This window comes from Aedes aegypti, chromosome 3 (genome assembly GCF_002204515.2).
Source record: "Aedes aegypti strain LVP_AGWG chromosome 3, AaegL5.0 Primary Assembly, whole genome shotgun sequence".
Taxonomy (NCBI): Eukaryota; Metazoa; Arthropoda; class Insecta; order Diptera; family Culicidae; genus Aedes; species Aedes aegypti.
The window spans coordinates 342,317,417-342,333,411 of NC_035109.1; the positions used below are offsets into that span (position 1 = coordinate 342,317,417).

At 37.7% G+C, this 15,995-nt stretch overlaps 2 protein-coding genes across 5 annotated transcripts in view; one reads left to right on the forward strand and one right to left on the reverse strand.

Annotated features, from left to right (window-relative positions):
• The window catches only part of LOC5579092 (serine/threonine-protein kinase ULK2), a 165,762-nt gene that overhangs the window by 47,849 nt on the left and 101,918 nt on the right, over window positions 1-15,995 (forward strand). The gene's annotated exons all lie outside the window — the stretch shown is intronic.
• The window catches only part of LOC5579091 (trophoblast glycoprotein), a 57,376-nt gene continuing 42,115 nt past the window's right edge, over window positions 735-15,995 (reverse strand). For both annotated transcript variants that reach the window (XM_021850437.1, XM_021850436.1), the window contains exons 4-7: window positions 5,536-5,792; window positions 4,952-5,460; window positions 2,511-2,742; window positions 735-2,446 (exon numbers count right to left, since the gene is read on the reverse strand). In XM_021850437.1, coding sequence (XP_021706129.1) covers window positions 1,983-2,446; window positions 2,511-2,742; window positions 4,952-5,460; window positions 5,536-5,792 — 1,462 coding nt within the window. In that variant the 3' untranslated portion in view covers window positions 735-1,982. The remainder of the gene's footprint in view (window positions 2,447-2,510; window positions 2,743-4,951; window positions 5,461-5,535; window positions 5,793-15,995) is intronic.

Genomic DNA, 15,995 nt, shown 5'->3' on the forward strand with positions numbered 1-15,995 from the left:
CATGAGTAATCCTGATATGTAGCTTTCAACGTATAGATCCAATTCAATAAAATATACAATAATTTAGTTAATTTTGTATGGAAAAATGAATTATAGTAAAGTCATTTTATGTCGCAAATACTCATTTAAATAACACCTTCTTCGCAATATGCGGAGAAATCCTTAATCCGAGTTTATGAAATGACATCGATTACGAAAACAACATCGAGCGTGTTTTAAATAGTCAAAAATGTCGCTTTGGTAATTACTGATGGTATTTTTCGTTAGATATTGTATAAAATGGTTTATGACCGCCTCGTAGAACATATGAAACCACTGTGCGATCGACGCCAAAATCGTGTTTGACCGACGACACAAGTAGATATGGTCCTTCGAATCGGTCGTCTGGATTTGTTTGCCGGCGGCGATCGCATTTCAAAACCGGATTTCTTTTGTTGATATTGTCTATCGCCACAGACAGTGTGCGGTTAAAAATAAAGGACGTTCATTAGCGTCATTGGCCTCTCTTCATTACGAGTGGTAGATCGTTGTCCTGCTACGATCATTGCTTATCATGACTGGCGAATCAATTGACAAGGTTGTGAACTTGACATCTTTTTTGATGTAAATTTGCCTTTATTACGCCTGAAAGGTAGGCAATGAACTTGTGAGTACCGTAGCATACAAGAAATTTGCTTGTATCTTGCATGCAAGTAGACGAACCGTAACCGTTCCGATTTGCGAAATGAAACAACTTTTCCCACACAATCTCCTACAAATGGCTAGTATTTATTTTGCACCGCTTATTTAATCAGTTTAATAAATGGTATTGTTGGATTTGTAAGTTGCCTACTAATTACACACTATGAGTGATGAAGTTGACTTGATGCATCTACTTTTAGCACCTCGAGGGTGGCCTTCAGTAGCGAATGGCTCTAATGTGACATACATGGGTAATGCTTCTGCTTCCAGCTGCTATATTGACTTCTCATTGAATGCTGATTTCCATTGAAGTTACAGCGGATGCTGTTCAATTTGATATTTTTTTTTACGCGTATACAAAATGTGTGTTTGTCTTGTTTGAATACATTGTAAGGTTCATAGGACCGCAAAAGTGGATTTTAAATGTATTGTTTTTGGTTCTTCACAATTAAAATTAGGTTTCACGTGCAGCCGTCTAATCTCTTATCAAAATTGCTAGAAAATCATTTACATTGTTTTAATCGAAAGGAATGTTCCACCTACCTAGGCGCGTGAGTGTGGATGTTTGCCTACTTAAAACCTACTTACTGTCTATAGAACACTCATTCATTCGTCACCGCACAACCTTCAACCATCACCCTCACCGTGTCATATATCGCGTACCGTTTCGTCGGGTGATGTATATGACACTGATTCGCACCTCAAGTCTCACATGCTTCTTCACCTTTTCCTTCCTACGAACTATATTTACAACACCTTTGCTTTTGGTCGTGTGGCGTCACCTACTGTACTTGTTCCCTCAGGTAATGTTTTGTCCACACACTTGAATTAGCGAGGGTTAGCTATTTCCCTGCTCGCATTCATTAACGTAGTACTACCGTTGTGATTCGAATTCCGAGTGGTCATTACAAAAAAATCGATTCTGCTTAGAATTCGAAACAGCGCGGTTCCACTGACTGTCTGCGGCAACCCTCGACTAGAATTACGCCATCCCCAAGTTCTGCTTTATGGTTTCAACTGTCCCGTACCACAAATGCGTTTCTTGTTACGTGTGTTTGTCTGTGGCATAAGTGCAAATATTTTTGTGGCTAGTCCGCATGCTTCTTGCTAGGAGTGTTTGCTTGGCAAATCTCCACCAAATTCCCACCGATGAAGCACCGCATTGCTGCTGAGTAAGGTTTCCGCCTTGGGGAAACGACTGACCCGTCACCGGTCTTCGTAATCTAATACTTTTTAAGTAATATTCACGCACGACACGGTGGTTGATGGAAACGTGAAAACTATTGCAGAGGGACAGATAACTAGACTTTGTTCAAGGGTACTTCCTCGGCCGGTCGCACCTGATCCGTCGGGGCAGGTCTCCGTTTGGAGCCGCAGAGTTTGTTCTTGAGGCCTGTTTGTCGGCAGATGATACCGATCAATAGGATGAGCAAGCCCAAACCGATGATCCCCATCAGAAGTTGCTTCATGGTGTCCGAACTGATTGACGCCAGCAGGGACTGATCGCCTTGATCTGGGGTTGTTTCCTTCTTGACGTCATCTTTAGGATCGTCCGCCGTGTGGGTTATCGAAGCTGACGATGGACCACTGACTGTGGGAGAAGCGACTGTAGTGGTTGTAGTGCTGGATGATCTCCGAGCAGGCAGTGTTGGCTTCAATGGATGAGCTGGCGTGACTGGATCCTGTTCGGAATCGATTTCGTTCTCCTTTAGGATCACTTTCTTCGTTTGTTTGGTCGGCCTGGTCGGCTTGCTCTCTTCCGAGTCTGTAAGGATAAAGCAAACGAAAATAAGATTTCTTGGAAGGATCACGCGCGAAGAATTTCTTACCTTCTTCGGGTTCCCTTTTTGGCTCCGGGGTGATTGGACGTTGAGTGATGATGCTTTCCTCGTATGATGTCTCAGACGCCAGGTAGAAGCAGCTGATGTTGTGGGTTGTGATGTCTACGACATCAATCGATTTCACTACGTCGCACAAATCGCGCACGGTGTCCTCGGAAAGCGGTGGCACATGTAATCGTTGGAGATTTTCTAGCGGTTCGAAAACATCAGTTCCAAGGTCCTAAAAATTGAGCAAAATCATTTGTTTTATTTTTTAATGGTTTTTAGTATTTTTCTTTGAACTTTGATAAAGATCCTTGAAGCTATTTTAAAATACTGAAAAAGGCTAAATAATAACCGAAACCGTTGGATCACGACATAAAAATTAACAAGGCAGGCTCTTCACTGATGTAAATATCAAGTTTGATTGAAAACATCTGACGTCACTCCTATCGTACCATATACCTTCCGGACCACTAGATCATTTTTTTCGCAAATTTGTTCGAGGTAGATAGGAATGACGTCGTCAAGTAGCTGTCAGTTTTCGGAATATATCACCTTCTTAAATATAGTACACCGTGCGTTGGATTAAAAGAAAAAACCTTGTTTTGGTTACCATATAGACTGCTGAGGCCGAGAATATCCTCCCTTTTCGCCAAACTTCAAACATTTCTATAAAAATATTTTTCTTACAATTCTTATCTGAAATTAGGCTCTTGATAATTCTGGGAATGTTTATATATGTTTCAAACATCAGAGATCCCGACTAAGGGTACATAACAAAATTATATCAGCATATGTTATTATGTTATAATTTTTTTTCGAACATATGTTGTTACAAACTTGAAGCAGGATGTTGTTAAAATAACTAAAATTATAACAAAAAGTGTATGAATAGTAACATAAACATAACAAAATGTGTTTTAATTCTATCAAAAACATATCAAACCAAGTTATAATGTTTGATACAAAGTATCAAAATTATAATACAGTTCGATATACGATAATATTGTATATTATTGAAATGCATAACTATCTATTTATTTTGTTATAAAGTTGTTAAAATTGAACTAAAAAATATCTTAAAGAGAAATAAAACACATTATGTTATATTTCTGTTAGATTATGTTCTATGGCTAACGGAGCCTAACAAAATTATATCATAATATGATATGTATATCATATTCTGATAAAATTTTATTATATTTTTGTTACAAGCCTCTAGTCGGGATGTTTCATAACTTGTAAGAAAGATTTATAGATAACTCAAGAAAATTTTGTTCAAGCTTCAAGAAAGCCTAGAGTAGACATTTAAGATTTTTTTAGAATAACCGAGAAATCAATATCCTAACATAAAATTAAATTTTCAGAGAAGCCTTTGCTAAAGTTCCCACAAAATTTATCAAGGAAAGCCTTTGAGAAAACTTTACTAAAGCATCAAGAAGATCTTTCCAAAATGCCCAGTTAGCCTGGAAACAAAACAACCATGGAGCATTTCCAAAGCTTCAAAGCTATCAGAAATTTATCCATTGCTTGCTAGATGTTTTTTAATAGATTCTAGAGAGCTTTGCTAAAGCTTTCATGGATCCTTTCGAGCTTCCGTTCGAGAATTCGTTTCAAAGGCAAAGATTCTAGGAAGCCTTTTCAAAGCTACCAGGGAACCTTTCCAAAGCTTCCGGGAAGATCTCCAAAGCATCCAGGAAGCCTCTCCTAGCCTTCCAGGCTGTCTCTCCAAACTTCCAGGTAGGTTCTTCAAAGCATCCAGGAAAATTATTGCCTTCGAGCTGTTTAGTGGAATACCTGTAAGTAAATGAAAACCGAACTGGTTTAGTACTAAATCCGGATTTTATTTACTTCCCGGAAAGCTCTACAAAGCTTCCAGGAAGGTTCTCCAAAGCTTCCAGGAAGCCTTTTTAAAGCTTTCAGGAAGGTTTTCCATTGCTTCCAGGAAGCCCCTTCAGAGCTTTCAGGAAGCCTTTTCCAAGTTTCCTGAAAACCTCTCTAAAGCTTACAGAAAGCCTCTCCTAAGTTTCCAGGAAGCCTCTTCAAAGCTTCTAGGAAGATTCTCCAAAGCATTCATCCATGTTCTATGAAGCTGCCAGGAAGATTTTCCAAAGCTTCCAGGAAGGCTCTACAAAATTTTTACAAAGGTTCTTCAAATCTTCTAGGAAGGTTTTCCAAATCTGCCAGGGAGTGTCTCCAAAGCTGCCAAGAAGCCTTTCAAAAGCTTCCGGAAAGTCTTCCCTAAGCTTCTAGGAATACCCTCCAAAACTTCCAGGACGCGTTTCCCGAACTTTCTGCATTCTGCCATCTGACTAAGGTTCGAAAGCTTCAATACAACTCTTCTCAAGCTTTGCCAATGCTTCTTAAAAACGCTGTTCCATGCTCCGTTCATTCCAGGCCTATCTGGTATTAGTATAATTCATCACAATACATCCACCCCAACTCACCTCATCGAACTCGTTCCCCGCCAAATTCAGCCACTTCAGTGCGGCCAGCCCGCTAAACGTGTCTTTGGTCAGCTCGGTCAAGTTGCACCGAGCCATCTCAAGTTCCTCCAACTCTTCCTGCTCCAGGAAAGGCCCCTCATCGGGCACTACCAGTGGGTTCTCGTTCAGTACCAGCCTCCGCAAAGCTTGCGCGTCTCCAAACGTGTCCGTCGCCAAGTGACTCAGTTGATTTCCAGCCAGCCCCAGTACGTCCAGCCGCACCAGGTTCAGAAAAACCTCCTTGTCCAACTGCTCGATCACGTTCCGATCCAGCAGGATCTCCCGCACTTCCGAACAGTTCTGGAATGCCTCTACCGGAACGACTTTGATGTTGTTGTCACTTAGATCCAACCGAATTACATCCCGTGGCAGATCCGAAGGGATTTCCAGCAAAGACCTTCCGGAGCAGTTCAAGAACTTGGTTCCGTCTTCGCAGGTACATTGCCGCGGGCATGGGTACTCCTCTCGCGCTGTTGTAAGCAGACAAAGGAATCCAATTATTTCCTCTCGGATCATTAATAACCGGGAAAGTAATAGGTACTCACCGTCATCTTCGTCGCTCCACAGCGATGGAGCTGCCGTAGTTCGACTGGCCGCCGTTGTAGGACTATCCGTGTAACTCACAACAGGACTTCGAGTGCTGCTGACCGGTGGCGAGGGTGGCAACAATTTGTCACTGTCAAGCTGCTGGTCCGTGCCGTCGTCGTAGGTGTCGTCATATTCGTCGTCGTACTCATCGTCATAGTGGTAGTCGCTGTCATCTGCGCTGCTATTGGCCGCCAAGGCGTTCGACAAACAGATGCTATTCAGAGAACAATGGTAATGAGGTGGGGGTGGCAAATAGAAATTTGATTAATACATGTCTGGCACGGGACTTGGTGGTTTGGTTAGGTTTAGTCTTCGATTGAGATTGGGATTTTTTTTCGTTTCGGGTAGTAGAAGTGAGACTGCTTGGGCTTTGGTTGGATTGAAACGGTAATTACCGCTCGCTTATTGCGGGAGCGGGACTTTGAACCCTGCCGGAGTAATTGATATTTTTTCAATCTGATTGGAGTCAATATCGATGGTTGACGTCAGCTCTGATGATGGGTTACGAAAGCGGCAAAGGCCGTAATCAGTTCATTGTCGCATGTGTTGCATCGTATGACACCGAAGCGAACAAGGAATTTCGCTTTTCGACGCTGCGGATAGGATCTGTTACAATCAATCAAGCGTTGTGTGTGTTGTAATATGATTCTTCTTTATAGTTTAGCTCAAAATGATGCATCGAATGGTTCTGGGACGAACTTGTTGAATATTTTCTGGCAAATATATATGAAATTACAAAAATATCTGGAAATATTCGTAAAGTTTTCGGTTTGATACCAAGTTGAATTTTTAAAAGAAGTTTTGAAACATTCTTCAGCGTAACTTCCTGAAGAATCCTCAAATCAATTTATTATATTTACGGGGGACTTGAACAATTCTATACGAAGTTCATGAAAGAGTTTCTAATGGAATCTAGGGTGGAATTCGTTAAACAATTCTTAAAGATAATTATCTCTGACGGAATTTCTAGTAAAAATTCGTGTGCAATTGTTGAATTAAGGTACCGCGGGGCAAGTGGGTAAATGGGGTAAGTGAAAACAATTGATATATTTTACTGAATATGTGAATTAACGTTTTAGACTCATGCGTAGACCTTTGAGGCCATTGAGAACATTACGATAGGTAAGAGATTTCTGAGATTTTTCAGCCATTATTGCATAATAGAGCGAAAAATTGTTAACCTGTCAACTGTTACTCCGTAACAAGTTGCCGGCGTACAATCTTATTTTAATATTTTCAGTGGAAAAAAGTTGCGGAAAATAATTTCCTGTACCACTTCTTAGTTGTCCTCTGTGACAGTTTCAAACTGCAATAAAAAAAGTTTTAGAATTAATTCGACGTAGACCTAAAAATAACTAAATTTAAACACCGTAAATTTTCTTATCAGGTGGGGCAAGTGAAAAGTTTATCATTAGAGATTGAATTTGTGTTTTCTCTTTAAGAAGCCATAAGTAAACATGGTTCGCAATTATCATAGAAAAACACAACGTGCTGATAATTCAAGAAACATTATACTCAAAGCGTTAAAAGCTATTAGAAATCATGGAACTTCTCTAAAAGATGTTGCCAAACATTACAATATTGATATGTCTACTTCGGGCAGCCAATTAAAAAGAAAACGTTGACTGAAAAGTTGCAATATTAAAGAACACACGGAAATCTCGTGGAGTGTCTTCGTAAAGCTAGTTCAAAACATAAAAATGGGCCATAGGTCTATCCACATAAAAAAGATTCTAAATACGTTATTGAAGGATTCCGTTTGATTTCTCCCGAAGAGTTATCCGACGTCATATCCGACTTTCTCAAAAACAAAAAACGAGCGGTGGAAATTCTACAGAGCAGCAATGCAATTGCTGTCCTATAATGTAAGAACTAACATTGGAAATGTTGCAGTTATGATGTTGTCGAATCATTTCAACTAACATAACTGAACAGAAGAAAATTCAAGTGAAAAGAATAACATTTTCTTTGTTTACATGTTACTTATGTTATTGTTAATTGGGAAGCCTTAACAAATGTTAAAGCTAATAGAAATCGTGAATATAACTGTTTGTTTTTGAATTTCTTGTTCAAAACGGTAAACTTTTCACTTGCCCCACTTTTGGGGCAAGTGAAAACTAAGGAGACATTTTTCAAAAACTTTTTCTGTATTTTTTTCTTCAATTTTTCATAAAAATCAATTTTAGCATGCTGCTTATATTTGGTGGGAGTCAAGCTAAAAAATGTACACGACCTCATTTGTTTCAATTTAAAGTCTCTAGAATTTGAAGAATCTCAGCTATGCGAATTCCATTACCCACTTGCCCCACGGTACCTTAATATCAAAAAGAATTGCCAAACGGATTTCTGTCATAAAATGTAATGCATTCCTATCTAACTTCTGTTCTTTGCCGATTTTTCAAGCGAACAATTCTTAATTCCTGGAGAAAGCAACAACCAGTGTATTGTTATTCCTTGTGAAAATCCAGAAAATTATTCTTATTTAAACGTGGCTGAATTTCTTGACGACTTTAAGTGAAATTCCGGCAAAACTTCAAGTAATTCTTATGACAAAGCTCGAATCGGTAAGTAATTAAATAATTGGATGGTTATTTGGCGATAATTCTGGAAACCGCTTTAGCTGCCGAAGTTCTTTCAGATTTTTAAGAACATTTCTGTATGAATTCAGGAGGGATTCGCCTTTGGTACTCTGACAGAATTTCCGGTGTATCTTATGGTGGAATTAATGCAACATGGTCATGTTGAATAGCTGCGCGTTTACCGCTACGGCTATCTGGACCCTCCTTAGACGCAGGGTCCAATTGAGAAATTTTATTTTCAAAATTTTTGTTTCTTAATTGTGAAAAACGTTTCTTGATTTCGCGAGTGCGTTGAAATTGCCTTCTCCTCACGTTTTTAAGGCGGATCAAGAGTTTAAGATCATCTTCTATAATCACGGATACAAATTTTACTTCACATTTTGGAATTGCAATGCTTCTGGCTTCAACAATGGATTTTGTTAAAGTTTCAAGAGCATTGTCAATATCAAGTATTGTTTGTAAAGGAATATTAACATCAAGATTAGAGTCAATAAATGTTTTATATATATATATATATATATATATATATATATATATATATATATATATATATATATATATATATATATATATATATATATATATATATATATATATATATATATATATATATATATATATATATATATATATATATATATATATATATATATATATATATATATATATATATATATATATATATATTCCAGTCGGCTCGAAAATAATTGAAAGTGATGCTGATAGGATTGAGAATCGCTTCAAGGGATATTTGAAATGTAACAGGGACATGATCAGAATCAAAATCAGCATGAGTAATCAGTTGGCTACAAAGATGGAAAGAGTCGATTAAGACAAAATCAATCGTAGATGGATTTCTAGAAGAGGAAAAACATGTAGGGCTATCAGGGTATTGAATTGAGAAATATCCTGAAGAGCACTCATCAAATAAAATTCTGCCGTTGGAATTACTTTGAGAATTATTCCATGACCGATGTTTGGCATTAAAGTCACCAATGACAAAAAATGCTGACTTATTGCGAGTCAATTTTTGCAAGTCAGTTTGGAGCAAATTAACTTGCTGTCCAGAGCAATTTACATAGCTCAAATGAAGAGTTAGATCAAAAGTGTCTTCGACAAAGTAGCTCAAAATAACATTTTCTAGAAGTCTGCAGAAGAGTGCAGCCACGAATTTCATCAAACAATAAAGTTTGAGTCAAAATTTATACTTAAATAAGGGCCACCCTATTCAACTATTTTCTCAGAAGATACAAAACTCAATTGCGAATAACTTCTCTGAAGATATCGAACGTCTAAAATCGAGAAGAATAGAGAAAACACTTTTTTCCTGCTAAAATGTCGATTCGATTAATTGTGCATTAGAATTATAAATGGGCGGCAAAATATTAGGAAAAATCGCATTTTTAAGAAACAGAACATAGAACTGAACGAAACATAGAGAGAAATCTATTTTATCGATATAATTTCTTAACCAAACTTTCAATACTCATATACATACAATGGCTTAAAATTATAAGAAAAACCTGTTTAAAATTCTGTAAGATTTCAGACAAAGTTTTCGGTGAAGATCATATCCAGGATACTATCAAAATCGTACCAAATATTGTGTTAAAAATCTGAATAAAACCTGTCAAAGATGGTATGCAAGTTCGTTCCAGTATTGTGTATAATTAATGCCAAAAATACTGTGACAATCAAGCCTATGATGCAGTTAAATTGTGTTCGATTAATTTAACCTTTCATAAACACTTTTGTTCGAGATTAATAGAAATTCAGTGTTTTATTCTATCAATTGGTAAAAACGCCGTGAGAGGAAAAAAGCCGTGCGTTGGGCAGCTCTGGTTAAGAGTATTTTCATGCTTACCACACGATAACTTTGTATGACATAAATATACAATACTTTTGATTATCCGATAAAGAATGATCTCAATTGATAATTGTAGAAGTGCATTGCGACCCACAAGCAGATAGGAATGTACAGTTATCTCTCCCTTGCTCGATATTCTGTATCTCGATATTTCTCCTAACTCTATGGAATGCGCGGTCCCTTCAATCTAGCATGCTTTGATACCTCTGTAAGTCGATACCTCTCTAACTCGATGTTCTGTTAAGTCTGATGCTATCTGTTTAAGTTTCCCAAGAAAGTTTACCTCTCTAACTCGATATTTTCATGAAATGTTCCAAAAGTTCTCCAAACGTTACTAAATTTCATGAATTTGATTATGATTAAATTCATAGTAAAATTAAGCTCGCTGAAACCAGGCCGCCATCGGCACCGATCGTTAGAATTCCAATTTTATGTCACTGATCGCTAGTTTTCGATAAAACTTAAGGATGGTCTTTTCGGTTTTCTCAAATTGGTGGACCCCTCGTACGCCAGCTAGCTAAACAGTTTACAAAAAGCCCATTTTTTGATAAATCTTGGGTATTTCTTCACGTGATATGTCTCATATTTCCCTTGAAACACATAGCATACTTAGTGGAATCGATATAGCTTTCATTTGAAGTAAAAAAAATTGTCGGCCCTTTCGAATTTGGCCGCCATCTTGAATTTCGTTTTTTTTCACCTTTAGCGAACCGGTCGTTTTGAATTCTGAGATCACCATCATAAAGTTGAGAAAAAATTGCGTAAGATAGGCCACAAAAACTAGCAAAGGTATTTACCCTATGTTTAGTTTATTTTTATTTTTAGTTTGTTCTGAATTGTTGTGAGAAGTTTTTCTTAGATCTACTTTTGAAAAATAGTGGATGGACTTTAAAAATCGAGAGATACGAAAAAATGAATGTGGATATCACCAGTTATCGCCATCCCTTCTTCTTGGCATTAAAGTCCTCTCACTGGGACAGAGCCTGCTTCTCAGCTCAGTGTTGTTATGAGCACTTCCACAGTTATTAACTGAGAGCTTTATTTGCCAAAGTTGCCATTTTCGCATACGTATATTGTGTGGCAGGTACGATCATACTCTACACCCAGGGAAGTCAAATAAATTTCTATTACGAAAAGATCATGGACCGACCAGGAATCGAACCCAGACACCTTTAGCATGGCTTTGCTTTGTAGCCGAGGATTCTAACCACTCGGATAAGGAAGGCCCCAATTGGCATCCCTCTATAGACTCAATATCCCTTTGAGCATCCGATGCAATGTTTGTCGTGGGACAAAGAGTTTATCGGATATTGTTACAAGTAGCGATCAACTTGAATCATGGCGCATTCACGCTATTATTTTTCGTTGAAACCATGCCCGAATGATTCTAGAATGGATCATTGAAGGTAGTTTTTGCAAGTGCTCACCGCATCAAAACAAAGGCACCACTGTATATGGGATTTAACATTGTGACAGCCATGCTGTTATGTCAAACACACAAGGCTACGGTGGCGCTATCCATAGCGGCCGTTTTGGTTATTTTAATGATCCATTACAAATAATATATCCGATAGAAAATCAACAGATAACAATGGAACAATCCTTAGAATGATAAAACTATGGCTCGCGAACATTTAATCGCTAGCCCACACGCACAACGCGGAGCGTAGTTTGTTGTGATATCTTAACGACAAAAGGTTAATCGTTGTTGCTATGATCGCACGATAAAGAACAACCGCGATGCATCATTTATTTTGTCATGATCACTAGATTCTCATCCTTGATATAGATAGATAATCATACCATGTTTAAAATTGGAGTGGTTTCGTTTTTAGATAAACTCGAATGTACCTTGTGGTGAAATTTTATATATATCTAGATGCATTAATCTTTTTCACATTTGAAATGATTCATAAAGGATCTCTACTCGATTTTTTCTTATACAAGCATCTCATAAAGCGTTCAAGCTTTGAGTAATTGTCATCACTTTATTGAAGATTACATACTTGCTTCCGTCATATGCGCTCTACTCCATTCTACTAGACGAATCGTTTCATAAATTGCACAACCTCGACCTTAGCCAGCTGCGTAAAAACACCTTCTAGAGAGTTCTCTCTAGTATTACGAATAGGCTCATACGAAAAACCTTCATTATTCAAACGGCGTTTCACCTATTTGCTCAATGGGTTCAAAGATGGAACCGCTTTCGTCAGCACAGTGCACCTAATTTATATCGCCTTCATGGCCCCTTATTCCTTCATCCGTCGATTCTACCCCCCAAGAACCAACGACAACAACCCGTAATCACCCGGATTTATTTTTATCGCGCGGTCACAGAGTTTCGCCGAGATTCGCTGATTGTTTCTTTATCATAATAGTGCTCGGGAGCGACCAACGACGATAAAGAAACGACGTTCACATCACAACAACGCTGCCAATTATGTGACGTGACGTCACGTGTTTACGGTGACCGACATTGGAAATTAAAGCTTCAAGGTTTGCCATGTATGCGAACCATTGATATCAATGGTGTCCTCTGCGGGGTTCAGGTTGAGTCCGGGAATCCAAGCGGAGATACCTACACATCAGCTTCTCAATTGAATTGGAACCGACCGAACTGTGGTTCAGCGCTCCAATAGACAACTGCCTACACGCACAAGCTGTTTCACACAAAATTATGTTCGTTTCGTACACTTCGGGGCACTCTGAGTCTAAACAGGACGTTTATCAAAATTGAACGTACATCGTTTTTTTTCTCGTTAGATACACTGCCCATAACTGCATATTTGTAACATTCGACAAAAGTAGGCATTGAGTAAATTGAATACCAAGTGTGCATTTCATGGCAGTATGGGAGGAAACTAAAATTTCAAAAAAATACCAGGAATTCAAAAGTGCTTATTTGAGGCTGATATTTTGTACAACTCATATGGCATACTAGGTGAATAGTCAGAAAATAATTCTGATAGATTTTTCATTGCTATTACATTATGAGGCTCATTTATAATCTCATTGTGACTGTTATACGGTTATAATTACCAATGTGACAAAACAACTTGGTATTTTTTTTCGAATTTTCTTGAACAATCTCACAGATTTTATTAAGTTGATCGAAAGTTTTTATCATTTGATGACTCTCCATGGTATTAACTCCAATTTGCCAAAAATGTCGAATGTGACTGTACAGTGAATCCACAATTAAGAATCACCTACAATTTATGAATCAGCTGCCTTTAAAGCACAAAATAACAGTAAAAAATAGCACAAAACATCACGGAAACATTTTCGCTTATAATTTAATTTGAGTAAAATTGTTTACGTGATGTTTTGTGTTGATTTTTGTTGTTATTTTGTCATTTAAAGTCAGCTGATTCATAAATTGTGGACGATTCTTAATTGTGGATCCACTGTATCACTATTTCATAATCGGAAGATTTTGAGCAAGTAATGGCACTCCAGCCTAGGCTATAATGAGAGTCAGAATACTGGAAAGAAATTCCGGTATTCTAACTAGGTATAACCAATATGCTGCCGTGAATCGCAAGTCAGTCCCATCTGCATTTTTGTCAAAATTGAGTTGAGATCAGTTTTCAACTTATCTTTGTGAAAACGTTTCCAAAAAGTTTTTGACAACTCTGTCGGTGTGGATCGATTGAAGATTAGGCAGCGCATAGTTCATCTGGTTCAGACGGCATAATGGACATTTGATGTATAATGAGAATTATACCTACGCATTTTTTTCTTGCTGATAATGTTCTTGTATGAAACTATTTTATGCGAAATGGATACCCTTCACTAGAATTGATAAACAAAAAAAAAATATAAGCGTCACCAATTTATCGGTTACAATTTTGCGTGAACCATTTTTAGCGTGCGGGTGGAGGTCAACTGTGATTCGGTGACATTCTCACGGGCGCGCGCGCGACTTGTTTTGAATTTGATTTGCCTTGATTGCGTCGCGCCGGCATGGGAAAGTTTGGCCCGGTACAACGTATGTTCTTCTAAGAAGCCGGTTCTAGCGTTTCTATTTTTTTTTCGGAATAATTGAATTAAGTATGTAGATGATTGACCGAACGACCGACAGACCGACCGACCGACCGACCAACTGAATACGACTTCTTTTTCGACTCGTTGTTGATGGTTGGTTCTGTGCGTTTATGTTTTCTTGGTGGAAGCGCACTGGTTCAGCGGGGTGTTATCAATAGCTGCTGTTGCGTTGCTAGAACTGGTTTTATTTTCCGTAAATGGATTTGCACTATTGTTGGAAGAATGCGGATCATTGGGTTATACAGACCGAATGATTCAGAACACTGTTTCATGAAAGTTGTGTGTATCATAAGACGTTATGAACAATCTGTAGACTACATGACTTGAGCATTCGAAACTCTTCTAAAACGAGATATTCTTATGACTCTAATTCAACTATTTGTTGATGATTGGGCAACTTCCAAAAGTTTTGTTAACCCGTGCAGGCCTGAGGGAAAAAAACTAAGAGACTCTTAGCTTAGCGAATATTTAACGGATTTCAAGTCTCAGATAGTTTTCAAACTCGGCTTTATAGTGGTCACTATATCAAAGAATTTTAAGAAAAACACATCAGTCTGAACCTTTAGAGAAACGATTGAATTGAATAATCATTTTTGCTGCATTTGATTAATCCTGATAATTATTATTTTTGGGTTTCCTGGACACCTCAAATTCAATGAAAAGTTAGCAATTTGTATCTAAACATTTGTGCCAAGCTGAGAACGCATTTTTGCCAACTATTATCTTTTGTATCTACTCTTCGGGAATTGAAACGGTTTAGTATACAACACATCTATAGCCGCTTCTTCCGGGGATTAGGTCCGATTAGCCACATTTGATTCATTATAAGCAGTCCACAGCTTTTAATTTATAATGTTGAATATCAGATATTAATGATTTTTCTCAAATTTAAAATGATTTTCGTTGCCAATAAATTAAGACTTGTCTCAAAAATAGCCCAATTTTTGGCCCGATCTGGCCCAGTGACTCACCGGAATAACTCCAGCCACATGAACATTCCCGAGTTCCTCTTGTAACTTTTAGAAACTATACTGAGTATACTGACAAAATATTATTGCAATCCGTTCGCTGAGCGGTGAGAAATCAACGATTTTTGCATTCACTCAGTCTTATGCGGGTTAATAAATTTCAACCTTCACACGAAAGGTTCTATCGATTGCTGACTGATATTGGGAATTAACACACAGTCCAAATACCAATCTTGGAATTAGAGTTTACATAACATTAAAGTCCGCCTGAGCCTGCCAAATAAACGAGATAAGTAAAAAAAAATAGCATTAAAGTCACGATCTCGTAAATTAATACATATTTCAAAATCGAAAACTTTAAAAATATATCTAAAAATGTATCTATTTGAATAAAAATGGAATAGTGTTTGTATGTCACGAGCTGGCTTCAGCACTGATCCTTTCTTTCTTTCATTAATGCATTCGTCCAGGACTCCGACGCGTTTGTGAGAAAAAGACAGCTTTTAAAGTTGTAGAATTTACTACTGTGCCATTTGATTCCAACTAGAAAAAGATTTGTATCCTTTGACTGATACACCTATTTCGACCTAAACTATACACGTGTACTGTATTATACGACACTGAAGTCGACCTTACAGTTGAGTTGAGGGAATTCGACTGGTTTTTGGCAAAGATTTTTATTTTTTATACATTTAGATATAGAAAAACATTGATTCTTTAAAATCAATGCCAACATGTTGATTCAATTGTAGGGGTCTTAATTGGGGTCTGATTGAAACTAATATGTTTGTTATTCGTGTAAGATTTTTACAACATCTGCCAATTGATGAGATGATCGAGAGGTACCGGTTGCGGCTCTTACTCATTTGATCAAAATTCGTATAGTATCCAAATAGTTATTTACATCTTCAAACAATTTGTATTGACTGCTAGATCAATGTTCATTCACATATGGC